The following is a 25,618-nucleotide window of genomic DNA, read 5'->3' on the forward strand; positions in this document are numbered from 1 at the left end:
CACGGACCAGCCCACGCCAGAGCTTCCTGTCGGTCGTCAACACCCCCAGCTCCCCCAGGGACGAGTCCGTCACCTCGAGAATGTCATCCATCCACCTTGCCCTTGGTCGGCCCCTCTTCCTCTTGCCCTCCACTCTCCCCAGCATCAGCATCTTCTCCAGGGTGTCCTGTCTTCTCATGATGTGGCCAAAGTATTTCAGTTTTGCCTTGAATATCATTCCCTCAAGTGAGCAGTCTGGCTTTATTTCCTGGAGGATGGACTGGTTTGATCTTCTTGCAGTCCAAGGCACTCTCAGGATTTTCCTCCAACACCACAGTTCAAAAGCATCCATCTTCCTTCTCTCAGCCTTCCTTATGGTCCAGCTCTCGCAGCCATGTGTTACTACGGGGAACACCATTGCTTTAACTATGCGGACCTTTGTTGTCAGTGTGATGTCTCTGCTCTTGACTATTTGATCGAGATTTGTCATTGCTCTTCTCCCAAGGATTAAGCGTCTTCTGATTTCCTGACTGCAGTCAGCATCTGCAGTAATCTTCGCACCTAGAAATACAAAGTCTTTCACTGCTTCTACACTTTCTCCCTCTATTTGCCAGTTGTCCATCAAGCTGGTTGCCAAAATCTTGGTTTTTTCAGGTTTAGCTGCAAACCAGCTTTTGCACTTTCTTCTTTCACCTTCATCATAAGGCTCCTCAGTTCCTCTTCGCTTTCAGCCATCAAAGTGGCATCATCTGCATATCTGAGATTGTTCATGTTTCTTCCAGAGATTTTAACTCCAGCCTTGGATTCCTCAAGCCCAGCATGTCGCACGGTGTGTTCTGCGTACAAGTTGAATAGGTAGGGTGAGAGTAGACAGCCCTGCCATACTCCTTTCCCAATCTGAAACCAGTCTGTTGTTCCGTGGTCTGTTCTTACTGTTGCTACTTGGTCGTTATACAGATTCCTCAGGAGGCAGACAAGATGACTTGGTATCCCCATACCACTAAGAACTTGCCACAATTTGTTATGGTCCACACAGTCAAAGGCTTTAGAATAGTCAATAAAACAGAAATAGATGTTTTTCTGAAACTCCCTGGCCTTTTCCATTATCCATCAGATATTGGCAATTTGGTCTCTAGTTCCTCTGCCTTTTCTAAACCCAGCTTGTACATCTGGCAATTCTCGCTCCATGAACTGCTGAAGTCTACCTTGCAGGATCTTGAGCATTACCTTACTGGCATGTGAAATGAGTGCCATTGTTCGATAGTTTGAACAGTCTTTAGTGTTTCCCTTTTTTGGTATGGGGATATAAGTTGATTTTTTCCAATCTGAGGGCCATTCTTGTGTTTTCCAAATCGATTCTTCACCTCCACTGCATATTCCTTAGGAATATTAGTGAGCTCATATCTAGCTGATCTGTGGGTCTTCCCTAATCTCTTTAGTCTGATCCTAAATTGTGCAAGAAGAAGTTCGTGATCTGAACTACAGTCAGCTCCAGGCCTTGTTTTTACCGACTGTACAGATGTCCGCCACCTTTGGCTGCAAAGGATGTAGTCGATCTGATTTCGGTGTTGTCCATCTGGTGAAGCCCATGTATAAAGCCGTCTCTTAGGTTGTTGGAAGAGAGTGTTTGTTATGCAGAGTGAGTTGTCTTGGCAAAATTCTATCAGCCTATGTCCTGCTTCGTTTTGTTCTCCCAGGCCATGCTTACCTGTCATTCCAGGTGTCCTTTGACTGCCCACCTTAGCATTCCAGTCTCCTGTGATGAAAATAACGTCTCTTTTAGGCGTGTTGTCCGGTAGGTGCTGCAGATCCTCATAGAACTGCTCTACTTCAGCTTCTTCAGCATCTGTGGTTGGGGCGTATATTCGATCACGGTGATGTTCGATGGCTTGCCCTGAATTCGAATTGAGATCATTCTATCATTTTTTGGATTGTATCCAAGCACTGCTTTAGCCACTTTACTATTAATTATGAAGGCTACTCCATTTCTTCTGTGGTCCTCTTGTCCACAGTAGTAGATCTGGTGGTCATCTGATGTGAAGTGGCCCATTCCAGTCCATTTCAGTTCACTGACGCCCAGAATGTCTATCTTTAATCTTGACATCTCACCAATGACCACCTCCAATTTGCCCTGGCTCATAGATCTTACATTCCAGGTTCCAATGGTTTGTTGATCCTTAGAACATCGGATTCGCCGTTCACCACCAGCACCGTTGGCCGCTAGCCGTCCTTTCGGCTTTGAGCTAGCTGTGTCATCACGTCTGGGGCTAGTTGAGCTCATCCTCTGTTCCTCCCCAGTAGCATTTTGACCATCTTCCGACCTGGGGGTCTCATCTTCTGATGGTATACCGACATATCTCTGGTTGTAGTGATCCATTTAGTTTTCACGGCAAGAATACTGGGGTGGGTTGCCATTACCTTCCCCGGGGATCGCATTTAGTCTGACCTCTCTGTCATGACCTTCCCGTCTTGGGTGGCCCTTCACGGTTTAGCTCATGGCATCATTGAGGTGCTCAAGCTCCAGCACCATGACAAGGTAACGATCCTTTGCTGAAGTGCCCAGCCGTGATGTCTCCCTTTTCTTGAGAATAAAGTAAAATCACAGAAGGAAAGGGCTTTTGCCTTTGAATTAAATGTTAGTCGGAAAAGGTGTTACCAGAGTCCTGATTTTAGCATACTTGCTTATCACACACATTTGCAAGACTCCGAATGGCAAAAGGCAGGGTGAGACAACTCACCGCCCCCCTCACTAACACCATTCCAGGAACACTAATTCCAGGAAACGAACCATATAAATATAAAACATATCCAAGGAAACTCAACATAAGGCAGCCCAGTTTTGCTAAATTCCCCACTGCCTGGTGGAATAAAAGAGTTTTAACCGTCGTTCTGAAGATGAGAAGATGGGGCCCAGCCACCCCTTGTTCCATCCGTGGCAGCAAAAGTCTGCTTCTTGGAGGGTGGATACCTGAAGCATTCCTCCCCCAGGACAGGCAGTCCCAAAATAAATTCAGTCATAATTAACAGCAGCACCAGCAGGGTCTGCAGGGACAGGGCAGGGGTAACAAAAGCAGCATTGCACTTCCAGAGTGCAAACCCCACCCATTTTGCACATGCATCACACCCCCATGCACACATGGAAGGGGCAGAGCTTGCATGCAACTGTGCAGCGCGACTTCCATCATTTGCACAAAATCACCCAGATCCAGCAGATCTAAATCACCAGCCCTTAGAAGCCTCCTGGCAACCAGTGCTTGGCCCCCGAATGGGTTCTACTGCAAAATAACCCACTAGTCAGCAGCCAGCTGGACTCTCTATCGATTAAAGTTTCCAGATGGTCTTCAAGGGGAGCCCCAGGTAGAGTGTGTTGCAGTAGTTCAGCCTAGAGGTGATAAGGATGGGAAGCCCAGTTGCTAACAGGGGGGACCTGCAGAAGAGACACTGCCGAGAGTGTGGACTGGACAGAATTAGGCAGTCCTCCTGGTAACTTGGGTTTAAACTGAGTCCACCCGCATTTGGGAATTCCTATCCAGATACAATGAGCTGTGAGAATAACCCTGAGGAACAAGAGGAGCAGCACATGCAAGACAGATAAAAGAAATTTGAGTCCGGGTCAGAAAGGTACTTTGAGGAAGCATCTCAGATGCTCAGATGCTCAGATTTGACCCTCTTGAGGATAAACGCCCCTTCAGAGTTGCAGGGTTCTGTTACGGCAACCCTATAATAAAAGTAGTACAGGTAGTCCTCACTTACTGACTGCAGTTGGGACTGGCATTTCCATTGCTAAGTGACACGGTCATAAAGTGAAACATCACATGACCATGCCAGACTTACGTCACTTCCACTGTGGCCGTTAAGCAAGTCACTGCATGTTGTTAAGCACGACGTCATGTGACTGCAAGATGCGACTTCCTGCCTCCATTGACTTTGCTTGTCGGAAGCTGGCAGGAAAGGTTGCAAAGGGTGATTATGTGACCGCGGGACACTGCGACCATCATGAGTGTGCGCCTGTTGCTAAGTGCCCAAATCGTGATCACATGGCCGTGGGGACACTGTGACAGCCGCAACTTCAAGGACCAGTCGTAAGTCCCCCTTGTTCAGTGCCGTCATAACTTTGAATGGTTATTGAACAAGCGGTTGGTAAGCGAGGACTACCTGTATTTGCATTCATAACTTTGGTTTCCTAGGCTAGTCCACCTCGAAGGGTTGACCCCAGAAAAGGGAGGATATCCAGACTAAGTCCAGACAGACTCCTGATTTTTGCCAACTGGACAAGGCCAGATGGTTTGGCTCTCCCGGCTCAGCGTGAGCGCTTGCGAGCAGGATCCTGATTGAATCCGACATCCCCTTAAACATGTATTCAGCTGTGATTTGAGTTGCCTTTAATCTCAACTTCGCCTTTCCGGGGATGAGTGTGTTGTTGTTCCGAGCAAGCAAATTAACTGTGTCAGATGCGCCATTGAGTTGGGGAGGAAGTATAGGGCTAAGACACCTCGCAGGTGGCTATGGAGAGATGGGGAAAGCGGGAAGGATGGAAAAATCCTGGAGGATATTCTTGACCCAACGAACCAAGAGGATGATAGAGCCATAAGAGTTGGGTGTGACCCTTGAGGTCATCTAATCCACCCCCTGCTCCACGCAGGATCCCCCAGAGCAGTGTTTCTTAAAGTGTGGTCTGAGGACCCCTGGGGATCCCCCAAGACCCTCCCAGGGGTCCATGAAATCAAAATTATTTGCTGGATATTGAAGAGACTTGCAAAAATTTAAAACAATGTCCCTCTTCTCATTATCTGTTTGTTTGTTTGTTACTTATTTGTTAAATAATAATGCATTATTGAATCTGATGCTATCTAGTGCAAAGAACTCTATGCGGGGTCACCCTTGGAAGCAATCTGGCTGTTGCAGCCTGTTAAAAACGTAGGCAGCAGGGGTGTCCGCAGGGCATGGGCATGCCAAAAAGTCAAGATGGCGGCTGTGGGGTGGAAGCCCCTCCCCTTTTTTGCATGACCCCTTCCCCACAGATGCCCCAGTGGGCAACTGGGCTGCTGAGCCATGCAAAATGCGGGAATTACATTGATGCCTATTCCAAACGCTTTCCACTGGTTGTCAGTTCCTACTGTGCAAATATTGCGAGTGGCTATCAGCCTTTAATGCCGAAACAGGTTTAAAACCTCAAATGCCTGCAGGTCTGTCGAACCAAAAAGATTGGCCGGAAGACCAATTTGAAGAGGGTTTTGTGGTTCCAGACCAGTAGATCTGGCTCGAGAGGGGTCTCCTCTTGCATTGCACCCAAGTTAAGAGGAGGGGGAAGAGGTCAAAAAGGCCATTCAAGTCACTTTAATGTAGGCTGACCATGCGTCCCGTTTTGAATGGGACAGTCCCGTTTTTTTAACATTTCCAGACCATTCTGTCGTTTTAATATAAATGTCCATTTTGTCCCGTTTTCTTAAAAACTTTACTTAAAAATTTGAAAGTTCCTGCGAACCTGTCAGAAGGCAGTCTGACTTTGAGTGGAAGGAGGGGGAGCTCAGCAGAAACAGCAGGAAAAAAGCCACAGAGCTCAACCTGCCGGGAAACCTAAAAAGAAATAACAGGATCAGCTGATAGGCGGTGATCAAAGGGCGAGCCAACTGGCTCCTCCCTTGAAATGGTGGGAAGAAAAGAATGTAAAAGCACAGCCAGAGGAGGAATGGCTTGTTGGGGACAACCGTTCACCAGACTCTCCAGCCCAGCCTTGCCTCTCGCAAACGAAGGAATCCGAAGATTCCCAGCCCGAGAAAACCAGAGAAGTTCCTGTCTGCGACCTAGCCCGTCGCCCAGCCCTGCCCCCTTTTGCCATCCCAATGTCCCGTTTTTGTCTCAGGGAAATATGGTCAGCTACTTTAATGTGGGTTTTTAACTTTTGCAGCCTGCTGTTTAAACATCACTTGCCACTTTGAGTAGGAACCTAAGTAGAAATTCGTGGTATAACTAACCTTAACACTTCCTTGCTCAGCCAGATGTGCCCATGGAGGAGAAGAAAGGCCATGCCAAGGAAAAAGAGCATTTGGGATCCAATAGATCACCCCCACTAATCCCATTCTGTTGCTACTTTGCTGTTGGGAGATCAACTCTTCCTGGAAGTTGGAGCTCCAGGCGGGAATTTGGGACTGAGCCGTTTTGCTTGTTTTCCCCTCTGTCCACAGATAGACAAAATGGAAGACAAATCACTGGAGGAACGTGGCCGGATCCTCATTTCCCTGAAATACAGCTCCCAGAAGCAGGGCCTGCTGGTGGGCATTGTCCGCTGTGCACACCTGGCTGCCATGGATGCCAACGGCTACTCAGACCCCTATGTGAAAACGTAAGTGAGCCTGGTTTAATGCCACCAGGTCTTTCCCCAGCCCAGCCAACCTTGGTTGTTCTCCAGAAGACTAAATCAGAGTCCGCATTTCTCTTTTTCATTAGACATTTTGGAGTCTCTGCTTCCTGGCCATTGGTCTATGGTTAACTATTATATTTCACTCCTCCAATTTCAAACGTTATTGTTTGATTACCATTCTGACTGCCTCGACTTCATTAGGGATGAATAAATGCTTGGCACTGGAATAATGTCCAATCAAGGCAATTGCAGAATCTGGGGATTTCTGGCACAACGCGTTCACGGCTTGCCCTGCGGCCACCTTTTAATCCTCACGTGGCTCCGCAAAGTGGGTTAGGGCGAGGAACAGTTGCTAAGCCCAAGCACCGACTGAGGTTCATAGTGAAGTGGAGACTTGAAGCTTCTGGGATAACCACTGTTATGCTGAAGGGAGAGAAGAAGCAAGAAACATTGGTTTGATTAATTATGTGCCAACACTTTCTTAGTGCTCACACAGATAAACCTTCTCCAGGAGGATCTGTCACCAACCGGGTCCTTCAGCTCTTCCAGTGGTGTCCCCATTGCCACTGTAACCGAGTCCAATGCCCTTGCTTCTGGTTGTCCTCTCCTCTTTCCTTCCACCTTTCCCAGCATTATGGACTTCCCAAGACAGCTGTGCATCATGTGTTCAAAACAGGATAATTTGAGCCGTCATGTGCTTTTGATTGATTTTGGCTTAGTTTGTTGTGTTTCTGTCCATTGTGGTTTGTTCTTTACAACTTAGCTGATGTAAACTCAGCTGATTGTGGTTTATTCAATAAGCCATGATTAAACAAACCATGTCATTGTGGCATGCGAAAGATGGACAGCTTGCAATGACATATGATTTTGTGGGTGTTAAGTTTAAAACCAGAAGGTTTATCCACGGAAGAGTGAAAAAATAGTCCGCTCAGAGCTAGGAAACCCCACATTTTCTCCTTGCTATTTTTCTTCCAAGCCCTGCTGGTGACCCAGATACTTTGATATGGATTTCTGGATTGTCTTATATTCAGCGCTCCAGGAACAGGCCTTGTCTTCACACCTGTGAAGGAAATGACGTCTCGCCAAATTCAGTCTGAGAGCTGCCACCAGTGGCCTCAAAAGGAAGGCAAACTGGTCAGCAGTCAAAGAACAGCCATTGGAAAAGAAGGAAGGAAGAAAAGGTTCCTGAAATTTTTTTAAAAGGCAGCTATGTACCAAGGAACCTGCCCACTGTATCTCTGTTTGAGTCACAGGGCTTCCCAAAGATGTTGGCTGTTGTGTCTCTGAGTCATGAGACTTCCCAAAGAAACTGCCTGTTGTGCCTCTGTTTGAGTCACGGGGCTTCCCAAAGATATTGCCTGTTGTGTCTCTGTTTGAGTCACAGGATGTCTCTGCCTGCAGCCAGTTTCTTAGCGTGTTATTCTGTTGCATCAGGGCACCATTTCCAGTGAAGTAACACAGCTGAATTACAGTAGACTCCCAATTAACCGGAACGCAAGCAACCGGCACTCTCAAGCAACTGGCACAAAAATTGAACCAGGAAAAAAACCAGCACTCTCAAGCAACCAGCAAAAAAATCTGTATCTCTCTGCTGCCATCTAGTGGGTATTAGGGTTTAACAGTAACTCTCATGCAACCAGGAGCTACGTTTAACCGGCATCTACCAATCCCCATGGGTGCCAGTTAACTGGGAGTCTACTGTACCTACACTATCAGAAGACACTCTCTGGAGCTTCCCTGCATGAGTTCCTGCTCTGAGTATATCCCTTCCTAGTCTCAAACAGAAGCATTAGGAGCAGGCAGTGCTGATGAAAGGAAATCCAAGCCCATAGAGAGGAACCTTGCACCATCGTTGACCTCTTTGCCCATTGAATGAATCCAACTAATTGCTGCTTATTCAACAAACCATGTTTAAAACATGGCTTAGTGTGATATGTGAACTCCACCTTGCTCTCCTGGGTAAAATTCAAGCTTCCAAGCATTTATTTTTTTACCCCCACTCCTCAGCTCTGCTGCTTGCTCTAGGCAACCATGATTTACGCCACAAAAAATTCAATCTCCCAGTTTACAATGCACAGGGTAGATTTATAAGGCAATCCACAAGATCGTAATTTTAACCCACACACACACGCATGCACGCACAGGCTACAAAGGGAAAGAGCGTATAATAAATAAAATATGGTAATAAAGCAGCAAGACGATAAAAGAGCCACAAAGAATCATAGGATTAAATGCCAAAGCAGCAATAAAACAGTGTGCCCCTTCTGTTTAATTAAAAACTCCAGAGAAAATAATTGCTTTACTCCAGTGCCTCAGTTAAACGCTGGAGTTCTACATGTCCTGGAAGATTTTGTTAAATCCTAGAGCTGAAAGGGTCCCTCGAGGCCATCTAGTCCAACCCCCCACCCCCCCTGCTCTGGGCAGGAGTCCAAGCGAAAGCTCCTCGACAGATGGCTGTCCAACCTCTCCTTGAACATGTCCAGCAAAGGGCAGCCTGCTTCCTCTGCGGGTCATTGATGCCGCTCTCCGCCTGTTCTCAGTCTTTCAGGCATCACTTTTAACATTCAGTTGGAATCTGCGTTTCTGTCGCTTGAATCCGTTATTTGGTGCCGGCCTTCTGGAAGGGCTTGACCATCTCCTGCCTGACTCCTTTCCTGTCCCTGGAAGAGAGTCCTCCTCCCCCTAGATTCGCTGCCCCCCCCAGGCTAAGCACCCCACTTCTTAGTCCCTCTTCCTTTGTTTCTACTTCTTTGATCCTCTTTATTGCCCTTCTCTGAATCTGTCCTCATTCCTCTGAATCCTTCTTAAGGCCAGAATTAGATCCAGTTCTCCAGGTGGGGCGTGACCAACACAGAGTCAAGGAGAACCAATGCTTCCTGGAGAGCCAGTTTGGTCTAGCGGTTAAGGTGCTGGGCTAGAAACCAGGAGTCTGTGAGTTCTAGTCCCGCCTCGGGCATGAAAGCCGGCTGGGTGACCTTGGGCCAGTCCCTCTCTCTCAGCCCAAGAGCGAATCAGGCGCGGTAGGAGAGTTCTAGTCCCGCCTCGGGCATGAAAGCCGGCTGGGTGACCTTGGGCCAGTCCCTCTCTCTCAGCCCAAGAGCGAATCAGGCACGGTAGGAGAGTTCTAGTCCCGCCCAAAGCTGGCTGGGTGACCCTGGGCCAGTCCCTCCCTCTCAGCCCAAGAGCGAATCAGGCGCGGTAGGAGAGTTCTAGTCCCGCCTCGGGCATGAAAGCCGGCTGGGTGACCTTGGGCCAGTCCCTCCCTCTCAGCCCCAGAGCCAATCAGGCGTGGTAGGAGAGTTCTAGTCCCGCCTTAGGCACGAAAGCCGGCTGGGTGACCGTGGGCCAGTCACTTTCTCTCACCCCAACTAGGTGCAATGTGAACTAGCCTCCTCATGGTGCACCCTGGGCAACGTCACTTGTCACGGCTAAATAGTCCACACATCTGGCTGCTGGACCTCACAAGGATTTCCCAGCAAGAAAAGCAGCATGAACACCAAACTGCTATGCCATAAGATAAAAAAAAAAAAACTTCCTGCCATTGGGAAATTCTGTTTATTTGGGTAGAGATGGGAAAGGGAGAGCTGTGATAATCTGTCGTAGCTCTAAATCAGAAGGAGCCTGGTAGCACCTTTTCTCACTACAGGTAGTCCTCGCTTAACAACCATTCATTTAGTGATGGCTCAGACTTACGACAGTGCTGGGGAAACCGACTTATGGCCAGTCCTCACACTTATGACCATCACAGCATCCCCACAATCACGTGATCATGATTTGGGCGTTTGGCGACTGGTTCGTATTTATGACCATCGCAGTCATGTGATCATCATTTTTGACCTTCCCAGCCAGCTTCTGGCAAGCAAAATCAATGGGGAATCTCATGATTTGCTTAATGACCACATGGTTCACTTAATGCCTGCAGTGATTCGCTTAACAACCATCGCAAAAAAGAACGTAAAATCAGGTCAGATTTGCTTAGGAACCAAAATTCAGGTTCTGATTGTGGTCGTTAAGCGAGGACTACCTAACAATTATATTATTAAAGTGCATCAGGCTTGCACATGCTACAGCTTATGCCTTTTAATAAAATTTGTTAGAAAAGACACTACCAGGTTCCCTTCTGATCTATTGCTGTTGATATAGCCTAACATGGCATTGGCCATTTTTGCAGCTGTATCACACTACTGGCTCAGACTGTGTTTTGCATTGCATTGCATTACTGCTCCAAGATGTCTTCCAGAAATAGCATATTTACAGTATAGGAAAACAAGATCTTTCTCCTAAATTGTGGGTAGGGGATAGGTTGATGCTGTTGAAAGCAAATGAACGTGTAGCAAGTACAAATTGCCACAGAAAAGGCCTGAATTCCTTTCAAGACAAACTGTTGCTTGGAGAGATTATTCCCTGATTAATTTTAATCACTTCTGTGTGTCGGAATGGGATTTTTTTCCTCTTCTTTCCATACCCCTGCCCTTTTTTATAAATTGGAGCTATTGGCAGGTATATATACAAACACATACATACAGGTACGTCTGTGCATAAAGGCTTATTGGAAGGTGTGAAAATCTCTACCCCTTTTTTTAGCTGGAGTGGGCAACCCCAAGGCAGGGATGTTTGATATTCCACAAGATTTTTGTCTGTTTTAATAATCCTATTTGTGTCTACATTTTTTCTGATGGGAAGGATTATCTCAAGTTAGAGGACCTCTTCCTTTGGGGTAAATGTGGTGGCCAAGCTGGCTATTCCTGTACCTGTGATTTAATTCCTGTGCCCTGCACAAGCAACGTGGGTGATCCTGAGTGTGTGTTAGTACGCTGCCCGTACCTCTAAGCAGATGTAGAGGAGTATATTGATGGCCGTGAAGAAAAGATGTGGCAGTCATTAGGAAAACATAAATTCAGCCCAGGAACTCAGGAAGGGGTGAGAAAGAAGCTCAAGATTGCTCTGCCTTGACTGTCTTTCTTGTAAGAGGGAGAAAAGGGGAAATACAGTCAGGCTTTCAAGATTCTGTTACTATAGTCTAGCCTTTCTCAACCTTTTGACCCTGGAGGAACCCTTGAAATATTTTTCAGGCCCCAGGGAGCCCCTGCACATCCAGGCTCAAATATAGGCCAGGAGTTACAAAATCATTATATTCATTTCATGGGTAGGCCTGTCTAGATGCACTAACAGTGTTCTTACACTGAAAATAAAGAATGAAACTTACCTCTTTAACGTGAAGTTGCCCACATTCGAAATATATCTTTAAATAAATCATGATCTCCCAGGGAACCCCTAGTGACCTCTTGTAGAACCCGAGGGTGCCACGGAACCCTGGTTGAGAAACCCTGCTATAGTCTATATCGGTGTTTTTCAAACTTGGCAAGCTTAAGATGTGTGGACTTCAACTCCCAGAATTCATGCTGGCTGGGGACTTCTGGGAGTTGAAGTCCACACATCATAAAGTTGCCAAGGTTGAAAAACACTGGTCTGTATCAACAGACTAGCATTCCAGTATTCCTAGGGGTTTCTGACCTGGTCTGCCTTGAAGGGCTGGTGAGATAAAGGTAGCTTCTAGAGATCGTAGTTTGCAAAGAATAGCAAAAGCCTTCTTGGGTAAAACTAGGGATTGGTTCCATTCCTACCAGGCTGAATGAACTGTGCCCAAACTGACTGGCATTCTCTTTACCACCAGCCGAAACTGCTGTTTGTAGGGCAGGGATGATCAAGGCTAGTAACCTGGTTTACATCTTTTCTATCTTATGAAAAGTGTTTTCTGAAAGCCTTGATCAGCCAAAGCCATGAGGGTAGAGCCCATCTCTTGGTGATCTTGGCATATGGAAAATTGCAAGCTGGAATGGAAGAGGGCGACATGGTAAAGAACATGAATGAATAAAGGAAATGAAAGAGAGAAAAATAGAAATGATCTGAAACGAAGAGAAAGAGGAGGGCGCAAGGGATCTGAATGAAGGTGGGCTGATCTTGTGGAGTTGATGAATCCATACAGGGATGTGAAGATGTGTTAGGGCTAAAACAGGTGCCAGAAAACATGAAGTGGCGTCATCTAGATGGTTGTGGGTGCATGTGAAAATATGAGTCCATAGATCAGTGTTTCTCAACCTTGGCAACTTGAAGATGTGTGGACTTCAGCTCCCAAAATTCCCCAACCAGCATGTGGTTCCATCTCCAGCTACCAACACCCAGATAAGCAGGGATTAACATCAGGCAAGCAATCAAGCAGAAAACAATACCCTAAGCAAGGAACCACCAAGAAGACAAATGACCGAGCAGAAAACAACAGCCTAATCAAGAAACTACCAAGGAGAGAACAACAGCCCCACTAACACTGGCAAGGCAAGGCACTGTATGCACACAGGGAGCACACCCCACCTTCACTTGCACTGATGATGTTACCTAGTCGGGTAGTGAAACGTCTGCAAGCAAGCAAGCAAGCTCGGAGAGCGCCAAGGACTCCACAGGTCAACTCTGAGCTGCAGAGATTCTCTTCCATTTCTTCATTCTTTCTTCTTCGTGTGGCATTGCCGTTGTGTTTTTATTTTTTCAGACTGGGTCTGTTTTGTCGTACCTTTCTGTTTTCCTGTGGAAGCTGCCAAGAGTCCTTCTGACTGCAGGAGCACAGAGATACGTCTAATGAATAAATAAATGAACACATTTCGATAAATAGCTTTGCTGAACTTGATCAAGATGTGGCCCACCGAGCCAGGTCGACCACCCGGTGTTGGGCTTCTTGGAAGCTCTCCAAGTAGGGTGGGGGCTCTGCTTTGTTTTATATTTTGGTCCTCCACATTTTCTTTTCAGTGGTGGACAAAACAGCGCCCCCCCCCCTCCTTTTGCAACTGTAGGATCTGTACCACTGCTTCTCCGTCAGTCGAGAAGGGCTATATCCTCCCCCTCACCCATTGTGGTCCCCTTGGGGTTTCTGTTTTCCAACAGCTTTGATTCCCTGCAGCGCCTGCCGTGAGTGAGTTTTGGAGGAGACAATTGAAAGAGGGGAAAGAGGAGGTGTGGGAGATGAGCGTGCCTCTCACAAAGGAAAAAGTGCTGGAGAGAATGCGGAGAAAGCAGATTGGGAGCAAGTAGCCAAGAATGTTGGATCATGCTGGTTGTTTGCTGCACACAAAACGGGGGTGGAAAGTTTTGTCACGGTCCCAAAAAGGGGCTAGCTTCAAGAAAAGCAGTGCCAGCTTTCTATTTCCCAAGAAAACCAAGCAGCTATTCATCTCCTGTAATGGTATGTGAGAGACACCTTGGGAGATGGGGCGAAGAGATGCTGCCAAGGGATCTTGGTCGGATAAGAGGAGGCATAGCCCACAGCTGCATAATGGACGGAGAAAGAGGCTCAGAAGGGACTCTCCCTAAATTCTCAAACTGTAAGAGAGACAGCGGGAGATTTGTACTTTCAAACTTGCCAGATTCTGTCAATGTAGCCTTACAATAAAGTAGAATTAGCTCATCTGGGCATGTTCCCTGTCTGGTCCACCTGGGAAGGCTGGCATCTCCCCTTGCTGCAGATCTGGGGCTAACAAAGGTTCCTACCATTCAGGTGGTAAACAGCAACATTCCTTTGTGGAAGAAGGCCCCAGAGAGGCCAGGGAGAAGATCAGAACGTGTTTCTTTGGGCTGAGGCTGAGGCTGAGGCTGTGGGCCGCTGTGGAATTGCATTTGGGCCTCACAGGGTGGTTAGATTCCCCACGCCAAGTTCTCCAACTTGAATATGAAACCAGCCAGAGCAGAAGGAATGAGGGAAGAGGAGCAGCTCCTGCTTTGTTGGGTTCTTGATGTTGTCTGAACTTGGTGGTTTCCTGCAGACGTTTCATGACCAGGCTAGGTAACTTCATCAGTGCAGGGGAGGGTGGAGTGTGCTGGTTATTTATGGAGAGTAGTTCGTCCTCCCAGTCTTGGTTGGGGTGTGATTTCTTCCTTGATGGTTCCTTGGTGAGGGTATGGTTTCTTCTGTGATTGTTTATCTAGTGCGGTTTCCTGTATATCTGGGTCCTGCCTGCTAGGAAGAATGTACTCTGGTCTGTTTCCTTCCTTCCCTGACTTTTCGTTGTGTCCCTGCTGTCTCTTCCATGGCCCATTTGGTTGATGCAAATTGGAACCCATCATATACAGGTAGTCCTTGTTTAACAACCACAACTGGGCATTTTGGTTGCTAAATGAAGCAGTCATTAAGCAAAGCCAACCCAATTTTACGACCTTTTTGTGGCGGCTGTTAGCTGAATCACAGTTGTTAAGCGAGCCATGTGGTTGTTAAGCAAATCACATGGTTCCCCATTGATTTTGCTTGCCAGAAGCCAGCTGGGAAGGTCAAAAATGGCGATGCTGGGACACTGTGACGGTCATAAGTGCGAGGACCGGTCACAAGTTGGTTTTTTCAGCACTGTCATAAATCCAAACCATCGCTAAGCAAATGGTTGTTAAGCGAGGACTACCTGTACTTTATCAATTCTATTTTCTGGATTAGGTGTGACTAACTCAGCCTGGGTGATGTCATTTAGCCAGGGCTGACCTTCAGCTCCCAGGACTCCCACTGTGCCTGCTTCTATCTTTTCTCTAAAAGGAAATCCTAGAATCCCATGGTTGTAAGGGCCTTGGAGGATTTCTTGTTCAGTCCTCTGACCATCCCAGGCAAACAGCAGTCCAACCTTGCTTGAAAATCTCAATTGATGGAGCCTCCATGATTCCAAGGGTATTCCGCTGCTTAATAGCTCTGACGGTCAGGAAATGCTCCTTATTTCAGGTTAGGATCTCTCTGTATAAACCTTTGATCCACTGATTCTTGTCTTACCCTCAGACACAACAGAGAATAGTGTCTATGACGGCTAAACGTCCACAGTTCCTTTAACCGTTCTTCAAGCCCTTCCCCATCTTTGTTGCTCTTCTCTGCCCTCCTTCCAGTTCCTCAGCATCTTTCTTGCATTGTGGCAACCACAACAGGACACAGTATTCCAGGTGTGGTCTGACCAGGTGTCAGCCTTGCAAGGTAGTCCAGACAGGAAACATGCCCAGATGAACTAAGTGTACTTTATTGTAAGGTTACATTAACTGAATCTTGCAAGTCTGAAAGGACATCTCTCCCCACTCACCTTGACAGCCCAAGAAACTAGGGAGGGCCCCTTCTGAGAGGTTTGCTACCCCCACGTTCCTGCTGCGGGCTCAGCTGCCTCTTAAGGAAACAGACTCTCCAAAAAATACTTTTATCGATGTAGGCTAGAATAACAGAATCTTGAAAGCCTGATAGCAGGTCAGTTTAACATTCTTCTTTTCCAGGGCTTAAATCACGCTTTGCTAACCATCGCAACTTCCTGGAGAGGGGTGTGTGTGAAGCGTTGCACAGTGGTGGGCAGCCACCTGTTTTTCCACACGCAGCTGGTCTCGGATTCAATTCAGGGAGGCATCTCCCATTAAAAAGATAATTGGGCAAGACAGAGCCCAAGGGAGGCTGCTGTAAGTCAGAATCCAGATACTTCCCCTTCAGTTAAGATGCTCCAGATCCCTTTCACTGCAGACAAGCATCGCTGACTCTTATTCCATCTCCCAAAGATTTGGTCAAACAGCCAGTTCCCATTAAAAAAAAAAAAGGCGGTGCTTTGATTGCATCGTTGTGGCCACCATTTTGACTTTTTTGACCATACATAGCGGGCATCCAGGATTCCCCACCTCCCATCAAAATGCCCCCTCTGTGCCTCAGCCCTTCCAAGCCCTCTCTGTTGTTTGCAGCTTTCTCCTTCTCGCAAATACTCCCGTCTGTTGCCATCTCTAAAGTTCGAGCAACTCCAGAAAAGATGTACAGACCAGAAAATAAATTCAGAGGCAGCGGTGTGTAATTTGCCACTTGTGGTCCTGCAAGGCAGGTTGGAGAGCTGAGCTGACACTACTATCTCTAAAGAGCAGATGTATGCCAAAAATATGTGGCTGAAGACGGTGATGAGAGCCGGGCATTGTACTGTATAGACTTGGGGATAAGTCAAGAATTTTAGGTTCCAAAATACACCCCCAGAATTGGGTTTGGCTTACCTGCAGGCCACAGCTCAGATTTTTTAAAGTCCATCACAGCCTTAAAGCCGTGCAGTTTCATTATTAATTATTATTATTAATTATTCTTATTGTTACATCATAATAAATGACATGACTGTTTGCAGTTTCCTGAATGTCACTGCGGATAAAAATTCAAGTCGTCTTATGGGGGTTTTCGGTTGAAATTTCAGGAGTTGGCTTATCCGCAGATGGGTTTATCTGCAATTCTATACAGGATGAATTTTTTTTCTTATGTGATTTGTAACGCTCAAAACAGCATGGCGTATTTGCTTCTGAAAGGTGGGCTGTGGGGATGGGTTGCCAACCAAAATTTCGATAGGGTGGGTGGTTGTAGAAGGCAGAGGGAATGGCCTTGAAGGAAAGGAGGAAGAGCCACTACAAGCAATGGCCAGATAAGAGGGGCTTGAGCCCAGGCCATTTTTATTTCACTAGAGAAATCTGGCTTTCTGTTCACTCTAAAGGCCTTCCTTGCTTTATCTGACTTTATTTATACAACTTACATCCTGCCTTGATTTATACAACCCAAGGTGATGTGATAGGCTCCCTCCTCCTATTTTTCCCCCAACAACAACCCTGTGAGATTGGTTAGGCTGAGAGAGGGTGGCTCCAAGTCACCAAGCTGGTATCCATGTCAAAGGGAGGACAAGGACTTGCAGAATCCTAGCTTCTATATGGTCACATTATTCGAATTCACCCTACAGGTAGTCCTCGCTTAACGACCATTTGTACAGCTGCCATTTGAAGTTACGATGGCGCTGAACAAATGGTACTTAGGCCCGGTCCTCGAAGTTATAGCCGCTTCACCCTGCACTGCTGGGCTGCAGTGCTGGGGCAGCTACCCCAACAGCAGCCCTGCATGAGCTCGCCACAACTGCATGTGCACTAGCCTTGCATTAACTGAATTTTAAGGTAAAGATAAAGATTTCCCTTGACATGAAGTCCAGTCGCGTCCGACTCTAGGGGGCGGTGCTCATCTCCGTTTCAAAGCCGAAGAGCCGACGTTTGTCCGTAGACACTTCCTCTGTGGTCATGTGGCCGGCATGACTTAACGGAATGCTGTTACCTGCCCGCCGAAGCGGTACCTATTAATCTACTCACATTTGCATGTTTTCGAACTGCTAGGTTGGCAGGAGCTGGGCCTAGCAACAGGAGCTCACCCCGTCACATGGATTCGAACCTCCGACCTTCCGATCGGCAAGCTCGGCAGCTCAGTGGTTTATCCATTTACAATTTGCACTAAATCTAATATCGCATTATTCGAACTTGCACTAATTGCAACCTACCTGTAATATTAATAATAATAATAAACTTGTATGCCACCTGACTCTCAACGACTCTCAAAGGACTCAAGAAACCTTGAGGTCAGCTAATCCAACCCCTGCACAAGGCTAAAATCCACGATACAGCATTCCCAACAGATGGCTGTCCATCCTCGCTGCAAATGCATCCAGCGAAGGGGAGCCCAGCCCTTCAGCATCATTGGTTTCGCTGCCAAACGGCTCTTCCTGTTAGGAAGATTTTTTTCTAAGCCAACTGGAATACCTTCCTGCAATTTAAATCCATAATTCTGCAGATGCAACCAGACAGAGGCACATTAGAACCCTTCCCACCATCTGGCAGAAAAAAAATATGCCAGCATAAAGTTCCCTGCCTTGTTAACTGAGCCCTATTTTCTCCAGTAATGAGGTTGGCAACTGTGCTGTTTTTAACTGGTTTAAGCGAAGATGAGTTTAAGTGGATTCTTCCAACTTTGTCTTCCCTTCCAAAAAGCATTGCCTGCCAACAAAAAAATAGCCACCGATCACTCTCAGCCCAGTCTGGACCACCAGTTCTGACTTTATGGGCATCATTAGTCCTGGAAATGGGCTCCTTTGGATGTCCCCAAGATCCCTGCCTTGGTTCCATGTTTAGATGATCTTAATTAAAAGAATTAAATGGGTTCTTTTCAAGCTGCAAAGCACTGCTTTTATTTCCATGAGGGCTACTGCATCTTGCAGAGATTCCAAGCAGACAGGGTCCCTGTGTGCAATGGTATGTGGAAATGACCTTGGGAGATGGGGGAAGAGATGCTGCCTAGGAATGGTCAGATAAGAGACAGCTGAGCCTGCAGCTGGATACTGGGCAGGGCAAGAGGCTCAGAAGGGACCCTCCCTAGTTTCTCGGGCTGTAAAAGAGATGGCGGGAGATTTGTACTCCCAAACTTGCAAGATTGATGTCAGCCTTCCCAGGTGGACCAGACAGGAAACATGACCAGATGAGCTAATTCTACTTTATTGTAAAGCTACATGAACAGAATCGGGCAAGTGTGGACTAACTCTGGTCCTCCTCTCATAAGACAACACCTTCCTTGAAGCAACCCAAATCTTGTGGTCAGCCTCACTCAGTGCAGTAGATGGAACAGTGTGGAATGTATTGAAAAGGTAGCAAATTATCAATTATTGAAACCAGAATAATTGGTAATAGAGCCATGCTGGATCAGGTCCCCTTAATTAAGAACCATATAGAACAATATAGTTGGATGTGGGTATAGCAAGTGGATACAAGTTACTTTGTTAAAGTACGCAGCTATCTTATGGTTGGTCGCACAGTCGGCCAGATGTTTAGACTGGATTTGGCAGTTTTGTCCACCTGTCAAGTCTTTCCCAAGGACTTGGGATAGACAGATGTTGTTTAATAATATTAAAGGTTTCGTCGCAGGATGTCAGCTGTTCCAAGCAAAGCTGCCTTTTGCAATTGACCAGTGGTGATTTTGCCAATGCCGATGGTGTCCAAGGGGTGCTCCAGATGTTTTGGGAGTGCACCCAAGATGCCTATTACTGTTGGTACTACCTTTGCTCTCTTTTGCCCCAGTCGTTCTACTTCTATTTGCAGGTCTTTGTATTTTGTGGTTTTCTCCAGTTCTTTCTCTTCTCTTCTGCTGTTTCCAGGTATTGCAATGTCCTCTATTCAGACTTCATTATCATGATCATAATCACTAATGGATTTGGTACTTTTGGCTATCAGATCATTCCCAAGGATCTAGGGTGGCGAAAGATACCGTCGTCATATATGCTCTGTTCTAAGGAATGCAACTTTTGGTCATTGATGAAATGAGATTGTTGTTGTTATCTGAGACTTGAATTATGACTCAGGTAACATATGTTGTTGTTGTTTATTCGTTTGGTCGCTTCCGACTCTTCGTGACTTGGTGGACCAGCCCACGCCAGAGCTTCCTGCCGGTCGTCACCACCCCCAGCTCCCCCTGGGACGAGTCCGTCACCTCTAGAATGTCATCCATCCATCTTGCCCTTGGTCGGCCCCTCTTCCTTTTGCCTTCCACTCTCCCTACCATCAGCATCTTCTCCAGGGTGTCCTGTCTTCTCATTATGTGGCCAAAGTATTTCAGTTCTGCCTTTAATACCATTCCCTCCAGTGAGCAGTCTGGCTTGATTTCCTGGAGGATGGACTGGTTTGAACTTCTTGCAGTCCAAGGCACTCTCAGAATTTTCCTCCAACACCACAGTTCAAAAGCATCAATCTTCCTTCACTCAGCCTTCCTTATGGTCCAGCTCTCACAGCCATATGTCACTATGGGGAATACCATTGCTTTGACTATGCGGACCTTTGTTGTCAGTGTGATGTCTCTGCTCTTGACTATTTTATTGAGATTTGTCATTGCTCTTCTCCCAAGGATTAAGCGTCTTCTGATTTCCTGACTGCAGTCAGCATCCGCAGTCATCTTCGCACCTAGAAATACAAAGTCTTTCACTGCTTCTACATTTTCTCCCTCTATTTGCCAGTTATCCATCAAGCTGGTTGCCATAATCTTGGTTTTTTTGTGGTTTAGCTGCAAGCCAGCTTTTGCACTTTCTTCTTTCACCTTCATCATAAGGCTCCTCAGTTCCTCTTCACTTTCAGCCATCAAAGTGGTATCATCTGCATATCTGAGATTGTTAATGTTTCTTCCAGAGATTTTAACTCCAGCCTTGGATTCCTCAAGCCCAGCTTGTCGCATGATGTGTTCTGCGTACAACTTGAATAGGTAGGGTGAGAGTAGACAGCCCTGCCGTACTCCTTTCCCAATCTTAAACCAGTCTGTTGTTCCGTGGTCTGTTCTTACTGTTGCTACTTGGTCGTTATACAGATTCCTCAGGAGGCAGACAAGATGACTTGGTATCCCCATACCACTAAGAACTTGCCACAATTTGTTATGGTCCACACAGTCAAAGGCTTTAGAATAGTCAATAAAACAGAAATAGATGTTTTTCTGAAACTCCCTGGCCTTTTCCATTATCCATCAGATATTGGCAATTTGGTCCCTAGTTCCTCTGCCTTTTCTAAACCCAGCTTGTACAGCTGGCAATTCTCGCTCCATGAATTGCTGAAGTCTCCCTTGCAGGATCTTGAGCATTACCTTACTGGCATGTGAAATTAGTGCCACTGTTCGATAGTTTGAACATTCTTTAGTGTTTCCCTTTTTTGGTATGGGGATATAAGTTGATTTTTTCCAGTCTGATGGCCATTCCTGTGTTTTCCAAATTTGCTGGCATATAGCATGCATTACCTTGACAGCATCATCTTGCAAGATTTTGAACAGTTCAGCTGGGATGCCGTCGTCTCCTGCTGCCTTGTTATTAGCAATGCTTCTTAAGGCCCACTCAACCTCACTCTTCAGGATGTCTGGCTCTAGCTCCCTGACAGGTAACATATATGGATGGTTTTCTTTGCAGTTACTTGAAACCTGACGAGGACAAAAAATCTAAGCATAAGACCGCAGTGAAGAAGAAAACTCTCAACCCTGAATTCCATGAGGTACGTCCGCTGTGCTATATTCTGTGTAAGAGGGAGTGCATTGGGATGAACTGAATCCAACCGTAACCCTATCTTTAAATGATGACCAGTATTCAGCAACAAATATATTTAATGGTTGGTACATGCCACGTTCCGCCATGAGATACAGCCATCTGGACTTTATTTTTATTTATATTATTAATAATATGTAATTTTATAATGTATTTTATATACTTAGCGTTTTACTGAGTATTTTGTTGTAAACCACCCAGGGTCCCTCTGGTGGGAGGAGATGGGCGGTGACAAATTTGATAGATAAATAAGTAAATAAATAAATAAGCCGCTCAGAGTCCCTCTTTGGGGGGAGATGGGCGGTAGCACAAATTTGAGAAATAAAAATAAAATAAATAAAATGAGCCCCACCCAGAAGTTTCAAGATTCTTCCAGATTCCCTCCTGGCCATTATCGGCTTTGGATGTGGTTCCACCCCATAGGATAATATTTTCCAAGATCACCAAGGCAGAGATCATTAATCTTGTAGACCCCTTGATGGCCATGCTCTAAGATTAAAATGAGGTTCTTGATGTCCTCTGAGCTTGGTTGTGGTTTTTTGCAGACGTTTCATGACCAGGCTAGGCAGCATCATCAGTGTTCCTTTGCTGATTGTTTAGCAGCCAGCAGACAGATCGGTAGGGCACAACACCAGATACACAATCAGGGAAGAAAAAGATAGCCCAATCAAGGAAGGAACCAGATCCCAACCAGGCCTGGCTGGGCAAGCTGTTATATATAAACGCCCAGCGTATTCCACTCTCTCTCCCCCTCACACTGATGTAGTTACCTAGCCTGGTTGTGAAATGTCTGCTAGAAAACCACAGAACGTCAAGAACCCAACCATTCAATCCTGAGTTACAGATTAAATTTAACCAGTCTATGTTGCTAAACCACAGTGAACCCATACATGAATAGGTGCAAATGCAAATTGGGTGACTTCCCGTTTCAACTCAAAAGGGTTTATTCCCTGGCCACCCCGTCCTTTTTAATGCCAGGCACGGTGGCTAAAGGTTCCTAATCGACATTCCAGTCACAGATACTGAGATCTGGATTCAGTCCTTCCAAAAATCAATTTTGCAAATAAACAGATCAGACCTCTGGCTGGAATAACCTGCTTGCTAATATTTATACCACCATGAACCTCAAACCCAGGGAAAATAATTGTTTCATTCACATTTAAATGCAGATTAATCTCATTTCATGTTTTCAAGGCAATCAAACTGAAGCAAAGCTAATTTTTGGAATTCAGACCTCCAAATTTTAGAATGTCGCTTGCTAATTTAAATAGCATGTGTTAGAAAAAAGGATGTGCAAAAAAGGCATACATTCTTGGGAGGGATGATTAAAATGTGTTATATGGAAACCTGTGAAAATGGTGTATATGAGGCAGCATGGCATGCAATCACATTGGCAAATTGGGGAGCTATTACGAAAATGCCTACAATTGTGCAAAGTTTAAACAAATCTCAAGAGCAACAGATTAGATTTCACAGATCGTGTTTAAAAAAAATGTTGTCGAGAGTAGAGTAGATGCCACTGCAAGTTTCATTATTAACAGTGCTTTGGACGTACCCCTTGATAACCTCTACAGGTAGTCCTCACTTAACAACCATTCATTTAGTGATGGTTCGGACTTACAACAGTGTTGGAAGAACGGACTTATGACTGGTCCTCACACTTAAAACCGTCTCAGCATCCTGCAGTCATGTAATCACAGTTTGGATGCTTGGCAACCGGTCCACATTTATGACTGTCGCAGCATCCCATGGTCATGTGATTTTTTACGCTTAATGACCACTGCAAATAAAGGTTGTAAAAGCAGTTTGGATTTGCTTAATGACTGCTTTGCTTAGCAACTGAAATTCCTGTCCTAATTGTGGTTGTTAAGCAAGGACTACCTGTAATTAGTTAAAATATTCTTACTATGGTGAGTTCCTGGAAGGAAGTTAAAATTTCAGAGTGTTGAAGTGTTGCTAAACGATTTTCCAAAAAATTTAGCGTGTGTGTATTTATGAGGAACTTCGAATTTACTATGCTTGTACTCGGCCCCAAAGCCATCCTGTGTTTTTGGTGTACCAAACATCGAAAAAAGGCTGAAATGAAATGTATTTTTCTCAGCCTTTGAATCAGCATAGCAGAAAGGCAAGGCACGATGATTGTGGACGGCCAAGGTTCGCTTCATTGCTTAAAAACCTTGGAAGGCTTGTTTGTCCCTAATGTAGGTCTGCTACTTAATTATGGAATGGAAGTTTCCTCCTGCCTCCTAAATTCCTTTTTTTTCTGCAGGAATTTTGCTACGAGATAAAGCATGGGGACTTGGCCAAGAAGACCTTGGAGGTTACAGTCTGGGATTATGACATTGGCAAATCCAACGACTTTATTGGTAAATATGGGCTCCCAAGTGAGATTGGTGGTGTCTTGGGACCTTGAGCTGCCCCAGCTCTCCTCTGCAGTGGATCGCACAGATTCTCATCGGCTCTGATTCTGTCACCATCAAACCCTAACCCAGCCATCTTTCAAACCCACTTCTTCAATAAGTCCACCCAGCAGCATTTATGGTCCAATTAGGCCTCCCTTCTGAATTATTTTTAGGGGGTCACACTTTGAAATACAGATTTGGATGAAACTGGTAAAGTCAGGGAGAAAAACCTATGGATTTATTTATGTCAGAGCTGCAAAATCTGAGGCATCAGGACCACACATGGTTTCCCCAAGTCCTGGCTGTAGCTTGGGGTGTCCGTGGGGAAGGAAGGGTCAAAAATGGCAGCTGTGACTGTGTGATCGAAGCCGCCTCCCTTTTCAATGTGCGCTGCAGATGCAGTCAGTGTGAAAAAGGGGCGGGGTTTCCATTGCACACCCATAGCCACCACCTTGACTTGCTAGCTGGGGAATTCTGGGAGTTGAAGTCCAGACCTCTTAAAGTTGCCAACATTGAGAAGCACTGTGATAGATGCATTCAGGCAGTAAAATAATCTTTGGAAAGGTCTGTGCCAAGATCACCTCAAGAGTTCCTACAGTGTTTGGGGTTTCCGCACACATTCTTGTTTCCTGTGGCATTAACTTCAAGGGGCTGAAGTAAACGATGGAGAAAAATTATCATGTGGATGTAGGACTTAGACTGAAGAAATCATGGCGTGGGATGCTTAATTGAACTTTCTGCCCCGAGACCTACAGAGTCTTCAAAGACTTTGAGACAGATTGAAGGAGAGGTCTTCATCCTGCTCCTTGGATTTAGGCTAGCTCCAAATTCTAATCCATGGACAGCTAATGATTTGTGGCCTTCCTTAAAGCAGCTGAGCCTCTCTAGCTAATGGAAAGGCCGGCTCTTGTACATACAGGTAGTCCTTGACTTACGACCACAATAGGGAACTTCATCATTAAGCAGTGCAGTCATTAAGTGAGGCATCATGTGACCGCACCCAATTTTATGACTTTTTTGCGGCGTTCATTAAGTGAATCATGCGGTTCCCCATTGATTTTGCTTTCGGAAGCTGGCTGGCAAATGGCAATCAGGTGACTGTGGGATGTGGCAACCCACGTAAATGCACACCAGGTGCCAAGCACCCGAATTTTGATCACGTGACCACTGGGACGTTGCAACGTCATAAGTGCGAGGACCCACTGCGAGTCACTTTTTTCAGTGCCGTCGTAACTCTGGTCACTAAGCGAATGGTCGTAAATTGAGGACTACCTGTATGTGAATCTATGAGATTGTGGATCTCTGTGTCGATCACCCCAGTTACCTGACGCGCATCTGTTCCTCCCGTTTGTGCATCCAGGTGGCGTTGTCCTAGGAATCAACGCCAAAGGGGAACGGCTGAAGCACTGGTTTGACTGCTTAAAAAACAAGGATAAGAAAATCGAACGGTGGCACACTCTGACAAATGAACTGCCAGGAGCTCTGCTTAGTGACTGACTGCTCGGGCCAGGGACCTGGGACATCCCACACCAACCGTCAGAGGAACAGATGGCCTTGGACTTTAGCACACGCTATTCAGCGAGGGGCTCCTGAGGCAGAAGGAACAAAGGGGCCTGGTTATTTGGGAGGCGGGCGTTGCTAATTTTCAGGGGATGCAATTTTGCTTCTGGGTGGTTTGGCAAACCAGTCCGAGAGATTTTTCCGGGATGCCTTGAAACCGCTCTTGCAGCAAGCCATGGTGGTGGTGTGTGTGTGTGTGTGTGTGTGATGTGCGTGTGTTTGTCTGTCTGTGTGTTTGGGGGAAAAGTAGACCTGCATGCATTACAGTTGTGGTTTATTTGATCTACTGAACTTAAGGCTCGGAGCGGCAGCCGAATGCCCGGCTTCTAAATAAATTTCAGCAGGTTTATTGACTCTCTCAAGAAGACACGCTGGATTCCATTTCTGATTGCCCGATGATTTGGGGCAGGGTCTTTTCCTGGGTTTGAAGTTTC

The 25,618-nt window shown here is 46.1% G+C and overlaps 1 protein-coding gene across 1 annotated transcript in view; it reads left to right on the top strand.

Moving 5' to 3' along the window:
* Nucleotides 1–25,216, top strand: part of DOC2B (double C2 domain beta) — a 151,990-nt gene extending 126,774 nt beyond the window's left edge. The window contains exons 6-9 of the mRNA XM_063296438.1: nucleotides 6,165–6,322; nucleotides 21,091–21,172; nucleotides 23,492–23,588; nucleotides 24,985–25,216. Of these exons, the coding sequence (XP_063152508.1) occupies nucleotides 6,165–6,322; nucleotides 21,091–21,172; nucleotides 23,492–23,588; nucleotides 24,985–25,121 (474 nt within the window). The 3' untranslated portion in view covers nucleotides 25,122–25,216. The remainder of the gene's footprint in view (nucleotides 1–6,164; nucleotides 6,323–21,090; nucleotides 21,173–23,491; nucleotides 23,589–24,984) is intronic.
* Nucleotides 25,217–25,618: the final 402 nt, after the last annotated feature.

Source organism: Candoia aspera, chromosome 1, assembly GCF_035149785.1.
Source record: "Candoia aspera isolate rCanAsp1 chromosome 1, rCanAsp1.hap2, whole genome shotgun sequence".
In the NCBI taxonomy this organism is placed as follows: domain Eukaryota; kingdom Metazoa; phylum Chordata; class Lepidosauria; order Squamata; family Boidae; genus Candoia; species Candoia aspera.